This window comes from Dicentrarchus labrax, unplaced genomic scaffold, assembly GCF_905237075.1.
Source record: "Dicentrarchus labrax unplaced genomic scaffold, dlabrax2021, whole genome shotgun sequence".
NCBI classification, from domain to species: Eukaryota; Metazoa; Chordata; class Actinopteri; family Moronidae; genus Dicentrarchus; species Dicentrarchus labrax.
In genome coordinates this window covers 867,654-893,528 of record NW_026136723.1, presented here as the reverse complement: position 1 = coordinate 893,528, position 25,875 = coordinate 867,654, and the positions used below count along the sequence as shown (strand labels likewise).

The following is a 25,875-nucleotide window of genomic DNA, read 5'->3' as shown; positions in this document are numbered from 1 at the left end:
ACAACCTGAACAGTCCTCACAAGAAAAACATAAATCAGCATTGGTAATTTATTGAGAAGATTAATATTACCAGTCCCTTTACAACAAAAGCAAATGTAGTCCAAAAACTGCAAAAACCCCTTATTATGGAGTCAAAGTTTTAGTTACTCAACTAAACCACAGAGGTTTTAGATCAGAAAACACTAACGAGCCTTTTAATGACCAGTCGTATGAATTATTTTTTAAATGCAATGTAAAACTACCTACTTAGAAGACTTGAGCATTTTCTTTCTTACTTTACCACTTTATTCAAGCTACACTTGGCCAGAAACCACCCCAATACATGAGGACACAGTCTGATTAAGCTAAAAGAACAACATCATCAGCAAAAATGCAAGAAAACATGATTTTTCTCAAATGGAGCCTCGCTTACAAGTAGGATGTAGTCTCCATTTCAATTATAAAAATAAATTCCAAATAGTTTCTATCAAGCAAGATACACAATCTATAAATATTAGTAATGATTGGTTGGCTTTTATTTCGCTGTAAAATATTTTTTTCTGTTTAATGGAAATGGAAGGCAGCTTGTTAAACAAAGAAACTTATTTGGTTTGGAGTTGTTCAATTTCACATTTCATATAGTCTATATCTGTCATATTTTGGTTGGATTATATTTTATTCTCAGTGACACTCACAATATTCAGTATATGAATAACTGTAGATGTAGCAAAGTGAACTTTGGGGGTAGAGAAATATTGTTCAAGACAGAAAACACGGCAAATAATTTAAAGTTATTGTGGCAGCTTTTTGTGAGTGACAGAAGTAAATTGTATGAGCTGTAGTTGTTCCTGCCGCCGTGTCATTGCATACTTTCTCCATCTCTAAAATAAATTGTTTTGTGAAAACTGAAAGTGGTTTTTGTCAGTCGAACTGTAAAGGCACAAATAATGATTGGACAACCAGCCTGAGATACAGCGCATGTTTTCCGAGTGGGAGAGATGTGAGAGGTGGTGTCTATGTGTATGGAGGTGGTGAAGTCTAATTAATCTCTAAGGAGATGGATCCCTAAAAATATTGATCTTTTCAAGGGTGCTTTGGCAAGGCACTTGGAGTTATGAGGGTTATCAAACTTCCAACAAGCCAGAGCCAGAATATTTTGTCCAACTGCCAGAACAATTTCAACTTTAACAACCAACCCATTTTGTCTTCTATCCTCTCATCTTTCAACAAAAAAACATTGTTAGGGGACTGTAGTCCACCATTTTGACTAAACATTGAAGACTTATTGAAATAATTTCTGCTCAAAGCAACATTTATGTCGAATGAGCCAGTGTGAGTTAATAATTTAAAGCTTTATGTTGTGTGACACAATGAACCGAGGTTTATAGGATTCTTCAGTAAAAGAAGAAGAAGAATGCCAAGTGCCAGACTTTTAAAGGGAAACTTCTGCCATTTCTAGCATTTGTTTATTTGTAGACGCTGATCCCAAATGATCTGTGGATTTTGTTTGACTGTGGAACTCAACTGAACTAAATTGCAGGTTCAGAGAAATATCTGCAGCTATATTCTGAGTCTATAAAATTAAAATCAACATCTGGGTCTCTAAAGACTCAAAGCCATCAAAAAAAAAAAAAAAGGATGTGAAGAAAAAGAACAATCAATTTCCCGAGGGTGCACTATGCTGCTACAGTATGTTCCACCCTCAGTGCCAAAAGCTGTTCGCATTCTCTTTTTTTTTTTATCATTCTTTTGTGTGTGTGGTGTTTTGTTGGCTTTGCTCAGTCAGCATGAATCAATGTGAGTGACACAAAGGAGTAGTGGAGTGGAGGCGAACTTTGGATACGCAGTGCTGTGGGGAGCCCAGGTGCAACATCAGCAGTTGTATCTGTACGTATTCCTGCATCCCGGTCCTTTGCAGTAACACTTTGAAGACGGTTTATTTCTTGGAAGTCTGCTGGAGCCAAGTGGGACTTGACACACAGCTGCCTCACCTTCAAAAGGCTTCCTTTATCAGAAGTACTGCATCTGCTTTCCAACTGGGTCTCTTCTTTATGTTTCAGCAAATGGGGGGTCAGCTCCAATAACAGAGTTCAACAGGCACTAATGACTATTACACCTGTTAACTAAAGGAACACACTATGGTTTATCACACAATACAATAACATCTTGAATGAAAAAAGCTGATTTTCTAATGAAGCCTATGGGTAAATAAAGAACAGACACTTATGAAAGCCAAGTAAAAACCATTAAGGGTAGGGAAACTACCTGTACTGTAATGGATCACATGCTAAACTCAGGATTTTATCCATAGCTCTAACTCCATCTGTACAGGAACAGAGCCATGTCATCGCCACTCTGCTACTTTTAAACACAAACACTGTTTTCCTTCACTAATAAATTCCGCTTCTACTTTGCCGTTCTTTCTATCCTGTTAAGTGAAACCAACACTTCCTGCAGATATATCCCACAGTGAAAGACTATCAGGGAGGCTGATGTTCTGCCTTTTGAGCTGCTGGAAGGTCTATGATGTGGAAGTATGGAGTTTCACTGGCAGTAGTTTAACACTGATTTAAAAACAACAAAGTACAGGCAATTGGAAGTAGTGAATGAGAAGATTTCTATTGAAAATACAAACTCAAGGCTGCAGAATGGTGAGGATAATATGAGTTGTACTAATGTAATAACTACATTTGAAATGAACATTATCCTAAATTTATCAAGACAAATATAGACAAAGAGGAAGCATTGAGATGCAAGAACATATTAAAACCGGAAGATCAGATAGGACGAAGATGACTAAAATGTACACAGTAAAACCAGATAAGTTGATTTAACTCAAAAAATAGTTGGAACTGATGAAATCACAAAAGTAAACTAACTAAATTTTGTTAAAAAAAAAACATTCCTGATCAAGTAGCTTTAAGTGGCACTGACTTAATTGTGTCAATTGTATTTGTACTGTGAAGAATGTCCTTGTAAAAAGTACTTGATAAGAAATTTCTGAAAATTACAAAACTAAGTTAGTGTCACTAAATATTGTTAGCAAAAGTGCTTCATCAATAATCTTTTTTAACTTATAAAATTGAGTTTGTGTTACTTAAAATGTTCGATGTAATGCATTTCAACATTTTTTTTTATTAAAAGCAATACAGTGTACTTACAACTGAAAAAACTAAAAAAGTTTATTCTGTAGGCTGAGTTAGGGTTTAAATATATTTTAAAATTAAAAGCATTTCTACATTATAGAAGACCCTCCTTAAAAAACTATTAGTTTTACATTTTTTCAATATCAACAGTTTGGTAAGTGTGGTGTCACCCTATCAAATTGCCAGATGTCTCATTTAAGGTGTAAAAAAAACTCAGCTTTCAGTCTGAACATTTTCAGAATCTACGTGCCGTCAGCCTCTAGTGTTCTCTGCCCCTGGGAGCCGCTGTCACTTCTGGCACTGAGGCATTTTCCATGTCGACTCTGGAGCTTACTAATTGCGAACGGACTAAATTGCTCCCCAGAGGAGCCAATTTGGTGACTGACCAGTCGAGCTAAAAAAAGAAAGGACGGTGCTCTAACAAAGAGATGTATTATGAGGAACAATTACGGGACCTGTTTAGGGCCACAGTGCATGTGCCGTGAAAAATGAATTCATGTGATGTCTTTGGGGTTGGTTACAAAGTTGCTATGGCTCGATGTGGAGTTACTGGGTGAACAATATAGAGAGCACAATTAGCCTAAATAGTATTAAGCAAAAACGTGAAATGCAATTTACAGCAGGTCCTTCAGTGTTGTTCAGACAAATAACTTCTTAATCCAATTTGGATGATTATACAGAACATTGAATTTATTCACACACCTGAATAAATGACGACATTAGAAAAAGTTTCTATATACTGTGTGCTATCTGCACAGGTGTGTTTTGATGTTTTTGTCCACTTCTCTGTACTTTCTGCACTAATTGACACTGCTCAGAATAAATCAACTTTGCTTTATGGCTGTCTGAAGTTTGCTGCTTTTGTAATTCTGCCTTACCAAGGTCAGAATTACACTTCAATTCATAGGTAGATACAATGAACCTAATCTATATCATTGTGTAACTTAAATAAACATTAAAAAGTAAGTAAAACATGATCATCTCAGTTTAATATTTTGCCTGTATATGACCTACATAAACAAACAAGACCATCAGTGAAAATGTTGGCTGTTTAATCTTAATGCCTGCCACTGGGTCGGATTTGGTGGGATTCCCCTTGAAATAAACAACGGTGGAAACACTACAGCGTCCCCAGGGGCCTCCAGAATCAACACAAAATTAAAGTTCCTTGTAGCTGCTTTAATGTCACATAATTGTGCTGCTGTATCTATATAGAGATTTAGGTTGCAAGATGATCAGAAACATTTCTATCAGAGTGTGAGTGTGCTTTTCAAAAACAGGATGCAGACCTATTTCTGAAACCAGGATAAAATCTGTACGGGCATAAACATATCATAATACTACTGTGCACCTAAACATAGTCATAGAGAATGTCTTCATCTAGCTTTTGTGAAGTAATTTTGCTTTTTGTCATTCATAGCTTATTTGCATTACTGCTTCATCTTCAAAATTTCTGATGTATTGAAGTTGGTACTCATTCAGTGTGAAGGGTTTTTTTTTTTCTTTGAATGCAGATTTATCACTGATTTTACCATTACTGAGCACTGACGCCAGCAGAAGCTAAAAAGCTCCTGTCATTATCGAAACATAAAAGAAGGGCTCTTATTTTAATATTGACAGTCCTTCTAACTACTGCAAGCCAAATTACTGGAACCTTTCAAGGTCAGTATATAAAAGTTATTCACATTGCTTCCTCCTGTTTTATTCAAAGCACTTCTGACATGAATGGAGGAGAGCAAATAATGCCAAAACATTTCAATCAAAAAGAAATCAGAACATTATATTTTCTTTATAAGTAGGCTACAGCTGGAAGATAAGAACTCAAATGCTTTTAATAAAATAACATTGATTTTGTCTTTGTAGCATCATTTTTCACCTAGAAACCAGTAATTTGAACATATTTTTGAATAATTTAATATTTGTATCTTATTTTGACATATTTTTTAAGTTTGGATGTTCAAATATGTCTGCGTATATATGTCTGCAGATCCAAATTTTGATGTACCTTCTCTCAGTTCATGTATTTAGTAAACACATACACGTACTGTTACAGACTATTAAAAGGATTCGAGACTTTCCTCTCTCATTTTCTCTATCTTTCCATCTGTCTCCTTTCTGCCCCCTCTTCCAGACACTCACACGCATCAGAAGCAGGACTGTGAAGCGCTGAGAGACCATGATTGACACAAACAGGCATAAACAGACTGGTTAACAATGCCAGCCAGTTAATTGTGCTATTAAAAAGGTACCAGAAGGAGCGATGAGCGCCTCCACTACTCCTCCTTTACTCACATCTGTCTCTGTCATACCTCTTTTCTAACTATTCCTTGTCTTTCTCTCTTCTACACTTACTCCTTTTCTTAGTAAAAGAGTAACTTCACACTGAATGCAACAAGTTACCAACCCATGCTGCTATATTTTATCAAATTTTAGTTATATCTGTATCTGACTTTCTGACATCGGTTTTACTATATAAATAAATATTACGGAATAAAAATGTTATAAGGTAGCAGCTAAATTAATTCATGATGTAAAGAAGGAAGAAAACTCTAGACCATTCAACTGTAAATCAATATTGATTTCAATATAAAAAATGAATAGTTCTCGAACAGAAACTTGTAGATAATCTAATTCAGTTTCTCTGAGCGTCCTGTGACTGTGGTTTCTGCATTTCTTAGGTACTGTGTATGTTCTAAGGCAATCATTTTTTGGGGTAAAATAATTAGCCTAAAAATACATAATATGAAACCATTACCTCTTCTAAACTGTTTTACAGACTTTCAAAAGGAAAGTCTGGGTTTGCATTATTTTTTAATGAGGGCATGTTTAAGCTGTAAAGTAGCTCTTTTCATTAAGAATAACTGGGCGATAAATACATAAATTACCTCATGTTTAGTCCTATATTATTTTTGAAAATTTCCCCCACCATAAGACCTTTTGGAACAGCCCAGATTTTCTGCATCTATAAACACATAAAAGGTTCTGAAGGTAAACTATGTACCTACTGTATGAATGAACTTTCCCAGAGGTGACATGCAGTGTAGGCATGTGTGTGACTGTTTCTGTCATAGTGCCAGCTGCTGTTCAGGACCAGCTGAAGAGAAAGCCTTTTCTTCCAGCATTTTTAGGAATGTTTGTCTTGATACTTTCTTTTCCCATCAGGGCAACAGAATCATCACTGCTCAAAGGCTGAATTTTATTTAAACACACATGAAAAACAGACTTTTGTATCCGCCTCCAATGAAAGAAATCTCTGTGAGACCAATTATTATCGATCTTTTGTGGTGTTATGTTATATTATTAACATTTGCTTTTACAGAACTGCGCTGATATAAAAAGAACCTGTCACTGCAGCAACAACACACTTTCTAAACCCAAATCTGCTATAAAATGTCATCATTCAGCTCAACAGGAAACCAAAATACCTCAAATGATCTTGACAGGCAATTTGAATTGTAAAGAGAAATGTGAAATCTGAGTGAAAAATAAGTCAGAAGATGGGAAGAAAGATGAGGCATGAAGGTGAAACCTCACAGGAACTTTTATATCTCCCAGCTTTAGAAAAAAAGAGGAAAAATGTGACATCTCAAACAGAAGGTGACTGTTACAAAAACAACAACATACATAAACAACAAATAAGTGAAATAAATATGTGTGTGTGTGTGTGTGTGTGTGTGTGTGTGTGTGTGTGTGTGTGTGCGTAATCAAAGAGATGTGACAGAGAACGTGTGATGTGCTACAGTGTGTGAACAGAGAGAAAGAAAACAAGTGTGTGTATAGATCACACCTCCATTCCTCTTCCTTTCTGCTCTGCCTCCCTCTAACCTTCTATATTGATCTTCCTCTCTCTTCCCTCTTCAAACCTTCCTCCCCTTTCATTTCTCCACTGACCCTCACCCGTCCCATCACACCCTCTCCAATCCTCACCCCTCAAAAGTTCCCTTCCCTCGTGCCTTTCGCTCCATCTCTCTTTCTCATCTTTGACTTCTGCCTGACTTAGTCCTCTTTTATCTAACCACCATCTGTATCACACTGCTGACTAATAAAATCTACTGTTGACCTCGTCCACAATAATATTGATGATAAAATGATTTTTATCAAATGTTTCCTATCCTTACCAGTGTTGCTATACTTGTTTTCCTGACATCCTAGAACAATACACATTACTTAAAACTCTTTGGATATGTGAAAGGAACTTTATCCAGCAGCAAATTATTATTTGACAATTATTTGTGATTTGCATTCAAAAAAAACTTTTATCCCTGTCCACATTGCAAAAATCCAACATTTTCAAATGTACTCTGTTTGGAAAGCTATATTTTGGGGGATAAACAACATAATCCCTCTAAATCATCACTTAACCCACTAGAAGTGTCTGTGTCAGTTTTCCGCCTGTATTTTCTTATTATTTTGCTGTGTTCGGGTTGTTTCTGGTTTCATTCACTCTAAAGCTCACTCGACCACCGCTACTCTCTGTCACTCCCGCTTGTTCGGTTGTTGAGTAGTGGAGGAGGGGCCAACTTTGGTGCGTTCACAAACAGCAACTGAAAAAATCCTCCTTATTCTGCCTTTAACTTGCCTGTGTGAACATGGCCTCTTTACCTCCAGCTTGGTTTTAATAATGAAATGAGTGAAATGAGCAAAGCATGCAGTGACTGATGGGCAGATTGGAGTTCTTCTAGCATGCAATTCAGAAATGTTACAAGACTCATGAATAAAACCTTCCTCTTCCTTTAATCATGTTATTTTATATGCATTGGCCTAATGGCTAGCCAACCGTTCCAAGTAACAAACAGTGGGAAATGTTTATGACTTTCTGCTCTTTTGAGGTCATTTCTTGTGACTCAAATGCTTCATCTGTCAGCCATATGCTCCTGAGTGCCCCACCCTCTACCCTTCTGTCTTACCATCTCCAACCAGCTGCAGCAGAGCCAGGTCCAGTGGCCGTTTCCAGCGGGAGTTCTTGTGCAGGGCGATGCCATAGCCTGTAGTGGCAAACACCTTACCAGAGCCGATGGTCATCACCTTGTGGAATAAAACAAAAACACGTAAAGACCCACACATACACACGTACACACACAAGCACATGAATCCCTAGACAGATTCAAAGAGACAGATGGCAATGAGCAAATGAAAATTAGTACTGATTTCTGCTGTAATATTTTCTGTCTACTGTTGCACACATGCAAAGCAGTTGGCTCAGCTCTAATATCGACATCCCTTAAAATCCCAGTGCTGGAGTGTGGGATATTGTTTCAGTGGAGGAATTAATATAGATCCACATCAGTTGTAATAATTACTGCAGTGATGGCTGTTGTATGAGGCTGCTGGGAGCTCAGGCCTCCCACAGACCTTATTACAAATGATCACTGGGTAGGATTTTCATCTCGCTGTGGGAGCCATATCAAATGAAAACTTATAAATAAATCAACAGTGCTGTCCAAAAATGACAATATTAACCAGCTCCAGGCCGTGAGGGACAAATATAAATGCATGTGATGTGTTTGATTTGTTTATTGCAGATGTAGAAGTACTCATTTGGCATGCTTGTTGTGCTTTTGTTGCAATTCGTCTTCGCACATGATTAGGCTGAGCACACTGAAGTTGTTTTAGCACTCAGTAGCTGCAGGGTACAGGACCTTCAACAATAGCTGCCGCCATGTATGAGTGTGTCACTGTGTAGAGCTGTGGAATGGCAGAGATCTATTTCTTACCTTGCAGCCCTCGTCCTTTCTGGCCATATAGTTCAGCACCGCTGCGTCATAAATGAAGGCATCCAGTTTCCTGCAGGGAGGGAAGGAAGTTAAATTATAAGAAAGAAATTGAAATTACTGACCTGGAGGTGAATGACAGCAGAAGAAGTGCAACTAGTGTAATAAGTGACAGAGATGATGGATAAACCAGCGCTTAGACAATGCCCAACAGTGAGCGCGAGTGCAGGACTTTTACATATCAATGAATGTCCCATTCAAGCCGTTGTCAAACGAGTTTACTCAATGCTGATGAAGCCTATCACCAGCAGGTAAATCTCTCTGTATTTCACAGTATACTTTAGTTTTTAAATCTGGTGTCTGTAGTGACATTCTTGCGCTTGCACACTGGTAGTGATGCGTTTTATGTCCACCAGAAATGATCGCTGGGGAGAATAACTGTAGTGATAGAGCAGGCTATCAGCAACTAGGAGTATATTGGAGCCTATGGCAGAAAAACCTAAGAAGCATTCAAGAAAGGTTTTAGAACCTAGAAACTCTGCGTTCGTAGGAAGGATTACATTTTAGAAAAAGGAACTGACGGTGAGGACGAACACAGAAAACAATCAGTATAGTGTTTACTTGGTGGAGAGTACTGAAAGAGAAGGGACTGAGGGCAGACACAGATGTCACTTTACTGCTCTTGGACAGGATGATATTTGTAAAATATCTGGAGTATGCTAGCTATTATGTTTACTCCACCCAAATAATGGATTATAGTCTTGTAACTGTGGACATTTCTCTGTATTTTTGTAACAATTTCAGAACATGAGCCTAGCACTTTCCCATACTATAGAAAGAAATATTCTCACTCTCATAGACTTCTAAGAGCACTCCACCTTTCTCACTTAATGTTGTTACTTCTACACAAAGAATATAAAATCCGTTAATAGACAACAAACACTGAATGTCCAGCAGATTGGAACAGGAAAACCTGATATAACCAGATATTGAATATGATATGTTAAGGCTTGTTATGCATTATATACGGTGGAGATTTTGCATTATATAATACTGATATCTATAAGGTAGAATAATGTGAAAAATCTCATATAGATTCATCAAGCTTAATGTGTTTGCAGTGAATAGCATTCCAATTATGCATTAAAGCATGCAAGACTCTGTAGACTCAAAACTGTAACTTAAAATCATTGATTTGGACACCGCTCATTTGTAAAACAATACCCGGAGTGTTAATATCGTAACAATACAAATTTGCTAAAATCCTGTATATGATAATATTGAATTATCAGCCATGTGCAGCTCTTTTGACACATGTTTGTTCTTTAAATCTTTCAGTCAATTTGCCGTTAGAAATTCACCAAATCTTCCAACTCATAACTACAACTAGGGTGCTGACATTAAAGGATTTATCACTTAGCTGCTCAAATTTAACATCTCTAAAATGTGACATTAAGCATTTGGAATTATTGCTAATGTAGCTGACTGACACTCTTTGGGAAAAGAAGGAAATAATTTGAGCTGTAACAATTAGTGGATTCTAAAAAAAATGTTAAGTACAACTTAAGTAACTGAGTTTGCAGCTTTTCATTGTTTTATATCAGTGCAAAAAACAAGCAATCTGACCATTAACTACCTAATTTAAAAATGAATAGATTGAAGTATATATTTAAAAAACCATACTAGTTGCATCCATTGAAATGACTCAGTGAAGGAAAAACAGAAAAGGCAGGTGGAGGAAAATTGTGTGTACACCAAAAGTAAGCTGAAACACTTCATCATAAAATAATGGATTGAATGTAACAGCTCGGCTCACACTGATGATGAATATCTGATGATCTGATGATGGATTTCTAACTACACCTGCTCTTCCACTTCACATTCATTTATATTCACACTTGGGAAGCAGCACTGTACAACCAAAGTCTTCCCGGAATGAGGGGAGGAGGAGAAGACGACTGTGCTGAAGGATGGAAGATTGAAAAGAGGTGAAGAGGAGGTTAGATGGTGCAGGAGGGGAGGAGGTGGGTGACAGGAAAAGGAGAGAAGGGAGGGGGGGTAGAGATAATGATTAGGGGGAGGGAGGGAGGGAGGGAGGAGGGGGAGGAAGTGCGAAGCAGAAGCAAAAGGAGTTGATGAGCCAAGAGCAAGGAGTTAATGAGGGAGGAGGAAGGCCAGAGAGAAGACAGAAAAAGGATTAGGAGAGAGAGAGAGGGAGTTTGGAGAGGAGGAGGAAAGACAAGACAAAGATGGAGAGGTGATGTTTGTTGCCTCGACAGCAGAATCAAAGAGGAATCTCCACAGTGCTTTGCTTTGACGGCGTAAACTAATGTTTCCTCTGTAAATAACGCTGGGATGAGAGGTAGAGAGAAAGATGTCCACGGACAGCGATAATGAGAGAGACGGCGAGGAGAGTTCGGGGCTGAAATGAGATAGAAAGAGGTAGAAACTGATCTAAGAAGAACAAGGATGATGAGTAAGGATGATAAAAAAGGAATGCATCATGAGAGTTTTAATAACACGGTACGTCAAATCTGCTGAAGACTGCGGCTGCTGCTTGTCGGGATGCCAAAGTGTGTGTGCGTTTGATTGTCCCATTAAACATTTGAACCCTTCGTCTGCAACAACTAACATCACTCCCCCTCCTCCTCACCCCCCCTCCAACTTCAAACACGATGAGCAAATGTATATTTTATGGCAAGTGCTTTGTGCACTTTGTGGCCCCATAGGCGAATAATAAACACCCCCTTACCCAAGACAAGCGGCGCCTGAGTGGCAGCCGGTGCTGAGATGGCGGGATTTTCCCCCTGCACTGCGGTTGCTGCTAGCATGTGATTTAAAAGTACTTTGTTTTGCCTCCTGTTTTTTCGCCTCGTTTAGTAGCCATGATCCTAATGGAGCTGCACAGGTTACAGCAGTTAGTCGAGGCTCCGGAGGCGAGGCAGATCAATACGGTAACAGGTTGCGAAAGACAAGAGGGTCCTGTAATTGAAACTAGTCGTGGATGACAATGTTGCCTGGAGTTAAAAATAAATAAAAAGCAGAGGACGAAGGGTGGTATCCCTTTGAGCTGCTGTCAAAACATGTGCAGCTTCGACTTGTGAATTACAGCAGGAATGTGGCAGAAAGCTGGCAGAGATTTTTTTAAAGTGGATGACAGTAGAAGTATGTTCTTCTTTATTCTTTTAAGTGTTTTTGGAGCGTTTTAGACGTCTGTTATATGTCATATGCTTCCATTTCTACAAATGTATCAATCCACATGCCTAGTGAGGTGTAATCTCCATAGGCAGCCATTTAAAACACACGTCTCCTACTGCCTTTATGTTGAGAACTGCAGATGGGTTACAAAAAGTGTCTTTGTAAGGCATTGTTCCACCACCAACCTCCAGAGCAACTTCAATACTCCTTGTCATTGATTTTCCATGTCTGTGGATCTCGGAGGGGGGGTATTATCATCCTAGCAGAGATCACTCCCATCAAGATAGAAATGTTTCTAGACAGGATAAAGGCGATCACTCAGAGTAACTTTGTATTGATTCGCAGTGACCATCTCTCTCTATGGCAACCCAGTCTACGGCAGCAAAATGTCCCCCAGGGAAGGATCTCCATTTGGTTTCTTTCTCCATTTTTTTCTTGCAGTTTATCCTTTAATTGATCACCAATCTGTATATGTATAATAATCCCAGAGTGCCTCCATTTTCACATATACTGCAGAGCTAGACAAAAACGTTTTTTCTCCATTGAATTTCTGATGTTAGTCGGCCTGGGGAAGACCGTTTGTCTGAAGTGACAGCGTAAATAGAGTTTGGACTTGATGTAGTGAATGGATGGATGCTTCAGTAGTGCTTACACACTGCTTGGTGTAAATTTTGGGTACCACATTATATTTCATTCTACATTTATTGTCATTTCCCTTTGATTAACCCGATTTTGTGCCACAGTCCACACATCCCCTTTTTTTATATTCTTATTAACTGCACATTGAAATAATAGAAGCAGCAAAAAGAAGAGATGCCGATTGTCCGAGGGTTAGGGTTAGAACAGTGGCAGAGGTTACTAACAGTAAAATGCTGTAGTGAGCATCGTAGCCATGCTAGCTCCAGCAGTTTATGTTTAGAAATAATTTTGTCTCACTGCGCCATCAGGGAGGTAATCCGGTGTATTAAGTGAAAACACCAGGGTGTGTGGACCATGGATATGTAATGTCCTCCTCCTAGTTCAGTATCAGACAATCATAAAGTAGAGATATACAATGTGAACCATACTCCCCATGCACATCTAGTAGCAGGCAGGTGCTGCAGGTTGCAGGAATATCTGAGGTGCACACTGAAATGACTCTTTTGTGACTTTATTAAGAGCGAGCAATGGGTTTCAAGAACTCAGAGAGGGAAAAAAAACAAGGGTTGGTCACTTCCCTTAAATTTATTGCCATTGCAAAAGTGCGAGCCACTCCAAGAGGGGGTAATTTGATTATCATCTCTTAAGAAGGGAGGCGTTTTAGATTTATGAATTGAATGATATTGAACCTTATGGACTTAACAAAACAGAGGATTTCATTTTCTAAAAGGAAACAGAATGAGCTAAAGTATAAAACATCTCACTGTAAAGCATGTTTCTTACAGAATCAGGGGATACGAAAACAGAAAACTCATAATGGATTCTGTCCTTGTCTGGTTTATCATTTAAGCTTCCTTTTTTCAAGTCCTTTTACTTTTCTTTCATACAGTCACTTCCTTACTTTCTTGTTCCCTATGTCCCTCTCTTTTCCGTTCCTTACCCAGTCTTGAGGTTGTCAATGGCCTCCTCCACACCTTTCTGGTTGTTGCGGATCATGTACTGGTGCATGTTGGGATAGTTTGAGCGGATGTTCTCCTCCGTGCTCCCATTTGGCACTGTGCCGAAACGCAGCGGTGGGTACTGCTCCGTCGGGTGCTGGAACTGTACGGGAGAAAGAGGTGGGCGGAGATTAAAGCGATAGAAGGAAAGAAGGAAGTTTAAGAGAGCTAGATGAAGTGGAGGGAGAGGAGCTGATCCCTGCCGCAGGATGAAGTGCTACAAAGTATTCACTTTCAAAGAACAGCCTTCCTGCTACAGTTTTCTGAGGAGCTGAGGGGGGAGACTGATAAAACAGATGAGCTTTTAAAGTGTCAGAGCAGCAGGATACAGTTTTGTGGGTTCTGCTGAAACTGCACTGAGAAATAAAAGGAGGCAACAGGGAACGGGAACATTTCGAGGGAGTATATAAAATATTTTACTTTTTTTCTGTTAACTCAAGGTATTCTGAAGTTGCCCACCTCTTCTGGAGAAAGACAAGAAACAAAACAACATTTGGAGGAGGATGCTACTCTTTGTTCTCTCTCTCATCTGTTTCCATTTACTGTTAAAAACGTTTGAAAGCCTGTCAGAGTCATTCTGAGTCCTTGCTCAGCTAGATATCTGGCCCATCTATTCTTCTATCACTGCATCCACCTGTTCATTCATACATCCATCAGTCACACCATCCATCCATCCCACCCAGACCGTACCTTCTTATCTGACAGTCCTGACACTGTGTCGATGTACTCCTCCTGGATCATGAAGGCAGCCAGGTTGGCAGTGTAGGAGGCCAGGAAGATGACAGCGAAGAAGGCCCACACCAGCACCTGCAGGGGGAGTGCGGTGGAGTAAGATCAATCAGGGCTGATTCTGACAGGTGTGGAAGTATTTTAAGATTTCAGTGACACTGTTTTCACTTCTTGGCATTTCATTGTTAAACCCACAGCTGACGCTCTGTCTTGCCTAGAGGGTAGAGTTGTATTTGTCAGCATGACACTTCAGCTCCAAAAAAATGTCACCGCAACCTCGGCATTTGTCTGTCCCTGCTTGGACTTAAATTTATAATAATAATAAAGTAACACATTGTAGAGCACTGTGAAGGAATCTTCTTGTGCACCCTTCCAGTAATTACGTCATATACAGTATATGAATAATGGAAAATACAGCACATTTCTTCAAGCACTGTATTTAAGTACATATTTGAGGTACTGCTTAGTACTGTATCAAACCCAAACAGGGGTAAATACTTTTTATTGTTGAGGACTATTTTTAGCTGTGGATCAATATACATTTGGTGCACTAGTGACTATTTCTGGTAGCGGTATGGTGTGTGTGTTCATGGTACTGAAGGAACATGTCACCCAGTGCAGCAGTGTGGCTAATTTATGTGTTTTTGTCAGACTTCCTTGTTGGATATATTTATTGTTGGTTTCGGTATTTTTAGTGAATTTATTGATGATAATAAAAATAGAGAATATTTTCTTTTTTACCTTTAAAGTGCATTTACACCTTTACCTAGCAGGACCTTTACATGTAATGGAACAATAATTCTTACTTTTACATGATACACTAATGAAAAGATACCATATATTTAATTTCAGCCGATAGATTCTGTAAAATGTTAAACACAGGACCTTTTAAGTAAGAGATCTAAGCACAACTTCCACTACTGGATAACACCAGTCGACCCAAATCACTGTAGCACATATAAAAGCTCCTTTGAAAGGTGGTTTAAGGACTTGCTGTGAAGACATTTAGCTGTACAGAAGTGCTTCTTTTATTGCTGCAAGATGCTGCACTGTTGACATTCAGCCAGGAACCAAGTGAGAGATGTGGATTAGTCTTAGCACTAAATTTGCACTTGCAGTCGGTAATGAACGGGGCTATTTGCTTCCACAGTACTCTCTGTGTTTATGCCAAAAGTTAATTTGCATAATTTCCTTAATGAATAAGATGAAAAATGTACACTCATAGCCCTGGCAACTGAGGCATAATTTTAAAAAGAAGTAATCTTAGCGGATGAGGATTAAGTATTTTGCTCAACGACGCTTCAACAGGAGGATTCGTCCTAACAGGAAGGGTTGAAGGACGGACTCATTACTTCCAATGGCTCCCTGGTGAGTTTCATGACCCTTGGGTCGATATAAAGCCTATTAAAACTTGAATGTATAATATCAATAATACATGGTTGTCAATAATCCATCCAGTGCATGCTGGGATAGGCACTGATGACCCTGAATAGGCTTAAGAAAGTAGTCATTCAGACAATAAGGCTTCATTAAAGATTACATTTATCTTGTTTTGTTTTGTTTTTTGTTGCTTATGATTATTTTTGGTTGTCTTATATGATATTTTAGTTGGTATGTGTTATGAAAATGGATCATATTACTTTTCTTAAAGACACAGTTGTCTCTTCGGTATAATTTTAAAAATCCAGATGGGCTACAGGACCATTAATCTCACTCTACCTGCAAGGTGATATACAACAAACCTACAGTTAAACTAAAAACTACAACATTTGTGAAGAAAAGAACAAAAAAATCTTCCCTCTGACCCTTTTTTGTAAAGCCTATCGAGCAGCTAATGAGCTCTTGAGATGATTGGGGTTATTGTGAAAAGCACTCGGGCAGGCAGTCAGAAGAAAAAAGACACCTCGAGTTTTTAACCTCCTGTGGCTCTTTACTCTGCGGTAGTGGGGGCAAGCCTTCGACTGATTTTTCTTTTCATGTTGTGAAGGCAGAGAGTAACAGCAGGTATTAAAAAGGCCGCCGTGGTGAAACAAGTGAATGAACACTCTCAAACTGATTGCACCGGCTCATAAAGCTCACAACTTTCATTTTTTTCATGATAATGCAAATTAGGGATGTGCCAGTGTGGGGATAAAAAAAACTCAAGAAATTATACTCAAAATGAAGTTGTAGATGGAGTTATATATTGTATATATTGTATTGTAAAACTTTTCAATCAATAAAGTAATCAATCAATGCCTCAAATAGTTAAATACCTAATGTATTAATCTAAAAAAAACTACAAATGTTGTCCAATAAGCATGGATGTTGTGAGTTTCTGGTCAAAAGAACCTAGCCGTCAAAACTGAGCTTAATTGATTGAAACATTGAAAACATCTAGGTTGCATATAACAACATTTTAAAGTGAGGCAGGCATGGAGAAACATACATAGTGATTTAAATGCTGTTGAAACAAAGGTTATATAACATCTAAAATTACCAGACGGCTAAAAATTCACCTGCAAATAATCAAATGAATGGCTTCTAGGTGTTGAGTGGTCATCTAACTACCAACTACATGAAACAATCAAGCAATCAGCCAGCCAATCAACTAAGCAGTGAGTCAGTGAGTCAGGTGGAGTGATCACCATGATCTTGCTGGTGGTTCCTCTGGGGTTCTCCACAGGCACAGAGTTGTTGAAGACCAGCGCCCACAACAGCCAGACCGACTTCCCTATAGTGAACTTAGATCCTCCTGACTCTGAAAGAGAGAGAAAGAGAGGGAGAAGAACAAAGTGTAAAAGGAAGAAAGTTTTTAGGAGATTAAGAACACTTCGACACACGTGTGCTCAGTGATATTAGACCAAGTAGGAGGGTCAGTAGCATCAAATCTAAAGTTAGATAATGAGAATATATTGCAGGCCCATATTTAATGATAAGACACAAGACTTTATTTCGATAGTCCACTTACAGATCGTAACAACGTATTAACAAATAAAACCGTTTTCTGATATTGTACCACTGTGGTTAATCTTTAGTTAGGTTTACACACATGTTTAAGGTATTAATTGCCACATATACAGTATAGATAAGCTGGTAAACATATACAGACGAAGCATTGGAAAAGTTTCAAATACTATCTGTGGGCAGACTATCCAAATAAACTGTTACGGACATAAAATATATTAAATGGTCAAAAGTATAAGGACACCCAAGTTATAACAGTATGTGATTGGGGAACATGTCATTCTAACACAATGGGCATTCATCTGCTGCTATAACAGCCTCCACTCTTTTGGTTTTTAAGCTTTCCACCGCTTTGACAGTACACAAAAGCATGTGGACAGCGCGTCCAGATACTTTTTTTACTTACATATCTGTTATGATCTTGAGTAGCAGTGATTGCCGGTTACAAATTGCTCTACGTTGATATTAGAACTGTCAAAAAGATGTGAGTTAAAAACAGGGTAGAGGAAAGATTTTATGGAGGTATTACAAATGAAACCTGGCAGTAGGCTCCCTTATGTTGGATATAGACTGTGAAGCCTCAGAGGAGAGAGAAGGATAAGAGACAAAATAGAGCAGATAGAGGAATTTAGTTGGTTGTTTGAAATGAAAGGTGGTGATAGAGTTCTTACTGTAAAGAGATTCATCACACTCTGAAGTTCTAGATGGGATGGTGGGTGATAGGGGGAGAGAAGATGAGAGTTTGAAGAATCTACTGACTTGTCAACTTTTCTGCAGTTAAACTGGATGTATCAATGAAAAGACGGAAGGAAAAGAAGGCAGAGAAGAATATATCAAAGCCAATAGACAGACTTAATTTTGCTTAACAGCAAAATGAAGCGTAAAACTTTGAAAGCTAAAAGAGAGATGAAAGGAAGGGGGAACACATTTCCCACTTACTGTAATTATGGTGGTATGTAGTAGTCATACACTCATATTCTAGTTACATTTGCTATGTCTATGTCCTCAGTAGAAAGTATCATCATGACAACAGTGTCATTCTGATGCTTTAAACATCACAAAAGGGAACCAAATGAGACAGAAATCTGCAACTCGGTCTCCCTTCGTCCTCCTACTCTTCAAATACTGCTGTTTGGTCAAAGCACGCTTTAGCTGTCCCTCTAGAGGGACTTCTGGATGTGCCCATCTTTAAAGTCTGGAGATGTAGTATAAAGAAAAAGAAAGTCTTAAGTTGCAAATTTATTTTTGATAACTTGACTGCAGAACCTTGAGAGGAGCCCTGTGTTCAGAAATTGTGCTAGAGAGTGCCTACATTGTTCTATTTTGAAGCAGAGGGCCACTGACCAACGGGTATAGTATTTGATGAGTTGGGAGTGAGGTGGATATCTCAAAACATGGACATAATCATGAACTGCTCATTAAAGGTATTAAATAGGATGACTAACAGAGCTGAAGAAGTCATATATGGAGGGGGGTGTAGTAATCTCCTATCATGCTTCAATAATGGTCTTTGATATCAGATGTGAATGACCTCCTTGAGCTTTGTTTGGTCATCTTAGATCGTAATATGTTGGGACATGTTAACATATTCTGTTTTATTTTAGCATTATATATGTATATTTCCCATCACAATAGGAGGGTCAAGATCTCTGCTGGCACACCCAACTTGAAGAAGAGGACTGGAGGGGTGTGTGAGCTTCTCCAGTCACTAGAAGCTGGTAAGTGGACGTTTTGACCACCTACTGTTATGTAGGTTAAGAAGAAAATGGAAATGGAGGCTAAGATTAAAAACTGTGAGAAAAAAGGCACAAGCAGACGCGTTTTAGCAAAGAAGAAGCTAGAACTGACAACCAATGATGAACAAAGACCTACCCGTCTCTCCAATTCAGTATAATTCCATTTGTGTCAATTTATTAGAAAGTAATGAATAACATTTCCAAATGATTATTTAAAATGAATGTAGCAGCCAGTACAGCAGTTGGAATAAATGATGAACTGACAAGTACTGTAAAAATGTCAAACCACCACCGCGCAGCCAGTGTTTGTTTTAATCAAAAATAAATAAGCTCGATCGTGGGTGTGGAGTGATTGTTTTGACTCATCTGTTGACAAAAAAGTGGGATGCTTAGCATAATTTGAGCAAACACCCTCCTCGAATCAGCCCCCCCTCGCTTACATAACTGACGAAGTGACAAGTTGGTAATAATGTCATGAAATGAGCAGTGGCGGCGGGTTGATTGGCGTGCCGACGCTGGAGTGACTCCGTCTCTTACTCTTGGCGCTCTGCAGGCTGCGGTTGTATCCCACGGGGCTGAAGAACTCAAAGATGAAGACGGTGACAGCCACCACCGACAGGCACATCACAAACATCATCACCCACACCGCTGGGCTGTAGGGCTCTGCAACACACACAAACACACATGCAAATATCAGATAAAGTTTCAGAAGTTTGCCTGTCATCTGCTAATTACCACTTTATCAAATGGAAAACTGTCTGTCACGACTGGACTGTAGACAAAGAAACTGTGTCCTGAAACAAAAAAGTTATGAATAAAAACCGTTATCACCCACTGCACCCGCTAATCACTTCTTGAGATAAGAATATTTGAATGTTTTGAATCAATAATTGTTGGCACAGTTTGCACTCTGCTCTTCAATCAAATCAATCAAATAAATAGATATTTTTGTCCTGTCTCAATGTGAAGCCTGTTTGCTCTGTGCAACACACCACATACACAATAACAGAGGAGGTGCAGGCAAAAGCTGTTTTTCTGCGATAATGTGGATACGCCTTTATGGTGCACAGGGAGTTGATACCGCCACAGCCTCCTACATGTAAACATAATGGCATGCATGCTGCACAGGTCGACAGCAAGAAGAGGGAGGGGGATTCAAAATGGAGAACACTGGTGTAACCAGTTGGTAGGACTCTGCAGTAGAGCAACCACTCACTGTCTGAGAGCACCTTTACAAATGTTCTTCCACGTGGTAACACACAGTGTGAAGCCACAAAAAAGAGAAAAAACACTTAAACTGCTCTTCTCTTTTTGCCAGTGGTGTAGTGCAGCGCATGTGCACTTCATCAAATCCCCTCTGATCATTCAGTATTGTTCTGTGAGCTGATTTTTTTCCCCTAGGATGGTGAAGATATGACATAGTTGTACAAGTTTTACGAGTGGAAGCAGTAAGCAATAAGGAATACTTACATTCAAAATGCATAATTATGTAGTTGTATCACCCATATTTGGGCCAGAATTGATTCCTTTGTGGCTAATGTTATTTTCATAATGATCCGTACTGTCTGTAAATAGGCAACCATAAAGAAACTAATCATTGGTGTGTGTAAAGTATTTCTCTGTAACACTTAATATCTATGACTCAGTAAATATCAATCAAAGTCAAAGTTTGGATAAAAACATTAGTTATTAATTGAAAGTCCAGCACTCAAAAATCAGCTAATCAGCATCATAAGGACTGTGTGGGTGGGGTTTAATCAGATTTGATTGACCAGGCCTCATAAGAAAACAATTTCAACTGAGCCCCACTCACTACAAAGTAGTGACAACACACCGCAGAAAGAAACCTCTCATGTGAAATAACTAAAACTGCTCTAATCATGGCGGGAGTGTGTGTTCATGTAGGAGCCCATCGCTCATAATAAGAAGCTGATTGAGAAAATGTGTTTTCGTGGCCTTTAAAATGACTAACCACAGGTCAGTTTAACAGTTAAATCACTAAACCGGCTTCCAAGAAACAATTAACTGCAGGTTTCCATAGCAACAAGACTTGCTACAGTTTCTACTGTTGCTACCCATGAACTGCTTTCTTACTGGCGGACTTTAACATGAGTAACTTCTCTCTCTCATCTTCTCTAGAAGGTGGAAAAGATACAGGCTCAGTAATACACCCCAGAAGAGAGTTGATATAAAATAAAGTACTGGGTGTATTTGTGTTGCGGTTCTTCGCCTCCACCTTTTCTGTGCTTTAATGACTGCGCTTTTATTTCACACACTGAATCATTATGCAAAGTAGATGGCTGTCACTTTGGTTGGGGAGAAAAAATCATTTCAGTTTGTTTAGTTTATAAGACCTTTGGCAGATGAGCCAAAAAGTTAAATTTCATGCATTAATGTGAGGATAAACAAAGGCAGACAGTGAAAAGAGCACACCAGAGAGATGAGGATAGACGGGCTGGAGTCTGTCTACGGGGGCAGCTGTTGGTCACACTGCGTTCATGTCAGAGAAGATTCATGAATACAAGATGCTGAGTGACACAGGGGTAAGATGTCTCAAACCAGGAGGGGTCATGAGGGAGGACACTAATGTATTTTGTGTTATTTGGAATTCAGAAATATGGAAATAGAGTTACATAAGGCAAAATTTAAGTGATCAACATTTTGAGAGCTATTCACTTTTGTTTTTTGACACCTGAAAAATATATGGTATCTTGTGTTGAAGCCCTGTCTCACACCAAAACGTGTAATAAACCCGCCGATCCACTAGAGGATACCGTGTCATTGTCACATTTGTCTCACCTCGACGTGACAAGTACACACGTGGATGAAAGTGCAATATGGAGAGCGACAAAGTGCACGTAGGGAGTCCTCAAGTTCTGTGTGAAACCAAAAGTAAACGTTGATTTATTTAAAGCTACATAATGTATGTAAGTTAAAATATTTTACTTAAAGTAACTTAAGATCTTTTCCTAAAGCTAACCAAGTGGTTTTTGGTGCCTAAACCTAACCAAACTGCGACCTCAGAAAGCTTTATTTTGAAAGTGTAACAGGAGGTTGCATATTTATTATTGCCAACTTCACACAAAAGAATAAGAAATATGTTTTAAATACAAGTATATGAAAAACATGGAAACTGATATAAAAAAACTTTTTGTAGTAACTTGTAACTGATTTTCGTTTTTTTCTTATGTCATTCCTTAACTGCATGACTAAGCAAATGAGCATTCTAGTAGAGGTACTCTGGGTGAAGACAGGAGATTGCCTCTCCACATCTCGTCCTTCTAAAGAGATGGGTGCAAGTCTAACTGCCGGCTGAGGAAACGAGCAGACACTTCTGAGATTTGCCAAATTAGTGGGGGATTTTCTGTCGACGCTGACAACAGCAGCAGTGGCAGCTGTAACGCTAATCAAACAGCAGCGGAGAGACGAGCTGAGCTGCTGGGTCGACTCATCAACACCTTTGTCTCTCAGCGTTACATCCAGGAAGAGACATTAAATCGAACTCGTCTGTACGCTGACATACCAAAGAGCAACGAGCTCTGTTTACATACGAGGCTTTTAGCTGATGCTCCCCTGCAGAGAGAAGAAGTACAGTGAGGGCGCAGGTGGAGAAGCTCAGGGTTTATCCATTAAACTTACTGCCAGACAGGGTTAATATGCTTTTAAGGCTGAGCTGTCAAACTGTGCGCCGTGAGGCTGTAAGTTTTATTTCCATCCAGGTTTTGTCGCAGTGGTGGATATCACAGGTGCAGAAACCTATCATGTTGTTCACACATGATTTGATTTTATTCTGGTTTTATGATACATTGTTTTATCGGATTTTGGTAGAAACATAAACAATTTCAAAGATAATGCTGGGTAGAGGAAGGAGGATGAAGAAAATAAAAATTGTATGATGAATATGAATTACTTACTTTAATAATAATGCCAATAAAATACTTTATAAAAAAAACCTGACATTTCAGGATTCACTAAGACATGCAACATAATTCATGAGTTAGTGATGAATCACTGGACTGGTGACGAGACACTAGACGGATGTCAATAGACACACAAAGAAAAAAGTGGAAGAGATGTTGGACATTTCTTTTACAGTATTTGACTAATAGTACATTTAAACTTTTGAGGTCATATTTTGGGCATGTAAGAAGTCAAGGTCACAATATGTCTGATAGTCAAGTGTTCCTGGAATGTCTTGTGATGGACAATAATGGTTTTCTGATGTGACCTGTTTGAGGAGACTGGCAACAGAAATTGCCATTCTGCTGTTCCATTTTCAAAAGTGGTTGATGATTTTGTGCTCTCTGTATTTCAATGGCATGCTAGGAACAAGAAAGAAGACAAAAATTATGAATAGAAAAAAATTGGGCACCAGCCTTTTTCACAATTTTATTTTATAAGGAGTCTGCTACACCTGCTCTATATCTGAGTGTCCTGAGATAACTTCTGTTATGATTTGGTGCAATACAAATACAATTCAGTTGAAAAGTACAGCATCAGTGGCATTATGAAATTATAATAAAATGACCACACTTGAAGGCACTTAACTGTAAATTACTAGTTTATTGTACTGTATGATCTAATGCCATCCAGTAGAATACTGCAGTGTCTGACAAGATTTAATTCAACTTGACTTGCTTTATAGTGAGAGGTCTTTTTTATGTATGTTCAAGCATGTTTTTATGAGAGGGGCAGTATTTTAGAAACACTTCAGGCAAGTGCAGTCCAATAAAACACACTACAGCCTGAGCAATGAATACCGAGTTGAATCAACATGTGTCACACACAGCCTGAGCGTGACATAAACACTGTCCGTCTCACAAAGCTCTTGTACTGAATTGTATTAGACTCCACAGATACTCCATAAATTGATAGCTTGCTTTAGTGTAAAGCAGAGAATTTGTTTGACAAAAGAAAAATGAACAAGTGGTTCAATGTATGAGGGAAGTTATAATTTTTGTGGCTTGTGCTCTTTTCTCTTCATCATTATAGAGTCTAGACATCAGAACTATATTATTAGACTTGAAATTAATGTCTTGTAATTTTTATGACCTTTATAAGATATTTAAATGTGACAGGTTGTGTTTTTGTAAAACATTGAGATTTGAGTGTAATGCTGAGCTTCTTTGTCTCATTTGTTCAGTGTCGCCTCAGGGAGGTGATTTAAAAGTGATGGACAAAATTTGATTGCATTCTTTTGTCTGAAGTTTTTTTTCTCACAAAAGATTGCTTAGTTCACTAATAGTTCCTTCCTTGATGACGTGCTAAGAGAAAGTAAGCAGTGAAAACACCACTAATACAATCAGCAGTTTGCATGATTCCTCTTTTTCAAGGCCACTTTTTTACTAATTTACATAATTATTTTCATTGAACATTAATTTAATTTAAGTTTTTTAACAGTGCCCCTAAGCACTGGACATAGCATTGATTACTGAATTGTATTATTTCTTTCTTATTTTAATTGAAATTGCATAAGCAGAGGAAGTGTGTAAATAAACTGCAAACACTGAAGGTTGCGTTTGATTTATTGTCTCTTAGTCTGCCGGGTGAGGAGTGTAAAGCGACAGCAGGTTGTTTTCAAAGTGTTGTCAGCCTTGAGTTAAGATCTGAGGAGCTTTATTATTTTATTTTGCATCCATGTACTCTCTCAGTGAGTCTCAGGGTTCCAGCAGCTATATATCCATGTTGGACAACAGAAGATCTATTTTTATACCATATTTAATCAGGGAAAGTCAAGTGAAGACATATGCTCTTTGTCAATGATGCCCTCTTTAAAATTCACACCTGGAAGCTGTCAGGTCTGGTACTGGTGCCAGTGGGCAGATCCACTGGAGCAGATGGGGTTAAGTCTGGGGTTAATGAGGTTTATTTGCCCTTCCTCAAGGGCATTTAAGCAGCAGTTGCTATGTAAGGTGATAGCATTACTTATTCATTTTGCTTGCCAACATGTTCCCAGCAGGACCAGAGATTCAAAGCGGTGACCTTAGTACTTAGAGCATTGAGAGTAGCAGTTACTAAAGGAAGTCGGCTCATGTTCAGTCCCTTTAAAGAGTCATCAGCTGTAAACCTGTGCAGGTTTAGTTCACCAGAGAGAACCAGAGCAGCACAGGACAAGGACACCCTATGTATGATGTGCCATTAACTACATTTACATTAACATAATATTGTGATTATGGTCTGTAATTACAGTGAGATATTCTCCTTTTAAGAATTTACATGGATCCATTAATATTCAGTTTCCGTATATGACAACCAGGACATTTCCATCTATAGTCTCCCTCTTATTTCTGTCATAATGCTACCATAGCATGCACTGTTCATTATGCAAATATTATGTGCATATATTATGTAACATAATGTGCACCTGGAAGACTAGTGCATAGGAAAATGGAATCTAGTTCTCCTCTTTGGTCATAGCGGTTCATGAGGCATTGATGAAAACTGGCTACTTGACTTGGGGAGGTTGTCAACCACGCTGTCTTTAGAAATATTGCCATAAAAGTGCAACTGTTTTCTCTGGCATAGCCCTCAGCATGTACAAAGAGAAAGACTCTTTCCTTGTTAAATGTCACCACTGCTGTTTGAAGAAAAGGAAGTTTGCTTGTATCTGAGAAAGCATGACAGTACAATGGAAGAGAGAGTGAAACGTCTTATCAGTGTAGAAGATCTTTGGTATGTGTTGTAGGGCAGTTGGACTGCCATGTGAAGCACAAAATGTGGTGAAAACTGATAGAGTCATACTTATATTAAGCAGTTTACACAGATAAAAATGCCCTTCAACAATGTGACTATG

The 25,875-nt window shown here is 38.6% G+C and overlaps 1 protein-coding gene across 1 annotated transcript in view; it reads right to left on the bottom strand.

Annotated features, from left to right (window-relative positions):
* Positions 1-25,875, bottom strand: part of grin2da (glutamate receptor, ionotropic, N-methyl D-aspartate 2D, a) — a 129,180-nt gene that overhangs the window by 18,373 nt on the left and 84,932 nt on the right. The window contains exons 10-15 of the mRNA XM_051391068.1: positions 19,620-19,745; positions 17,028-17,140; positions 14,362-14,478; positions 13,614-13,774; positions 8,840-8,909; positions 8,033-8,150 (exon numbers count right to left, since the gene is read on the bottom strand). Coding sequence (XP_051247028.1) covers positions 8,033-8,150; positions 8,840-8,909; positions 13,614-13,774; positions 14,362-14,478; positions 17,028-17,140; positions 19,620-19,745 — 705 coding nt within the window. The remainder of the gene's footprint in view (positions 1-8,032; positions 8,151-8,839; positions 8,910-13,613; positions 13,775-14,361; positions 14,479-17,027; positions 17,141-19,619; positions 19,746-25,875) is intronic.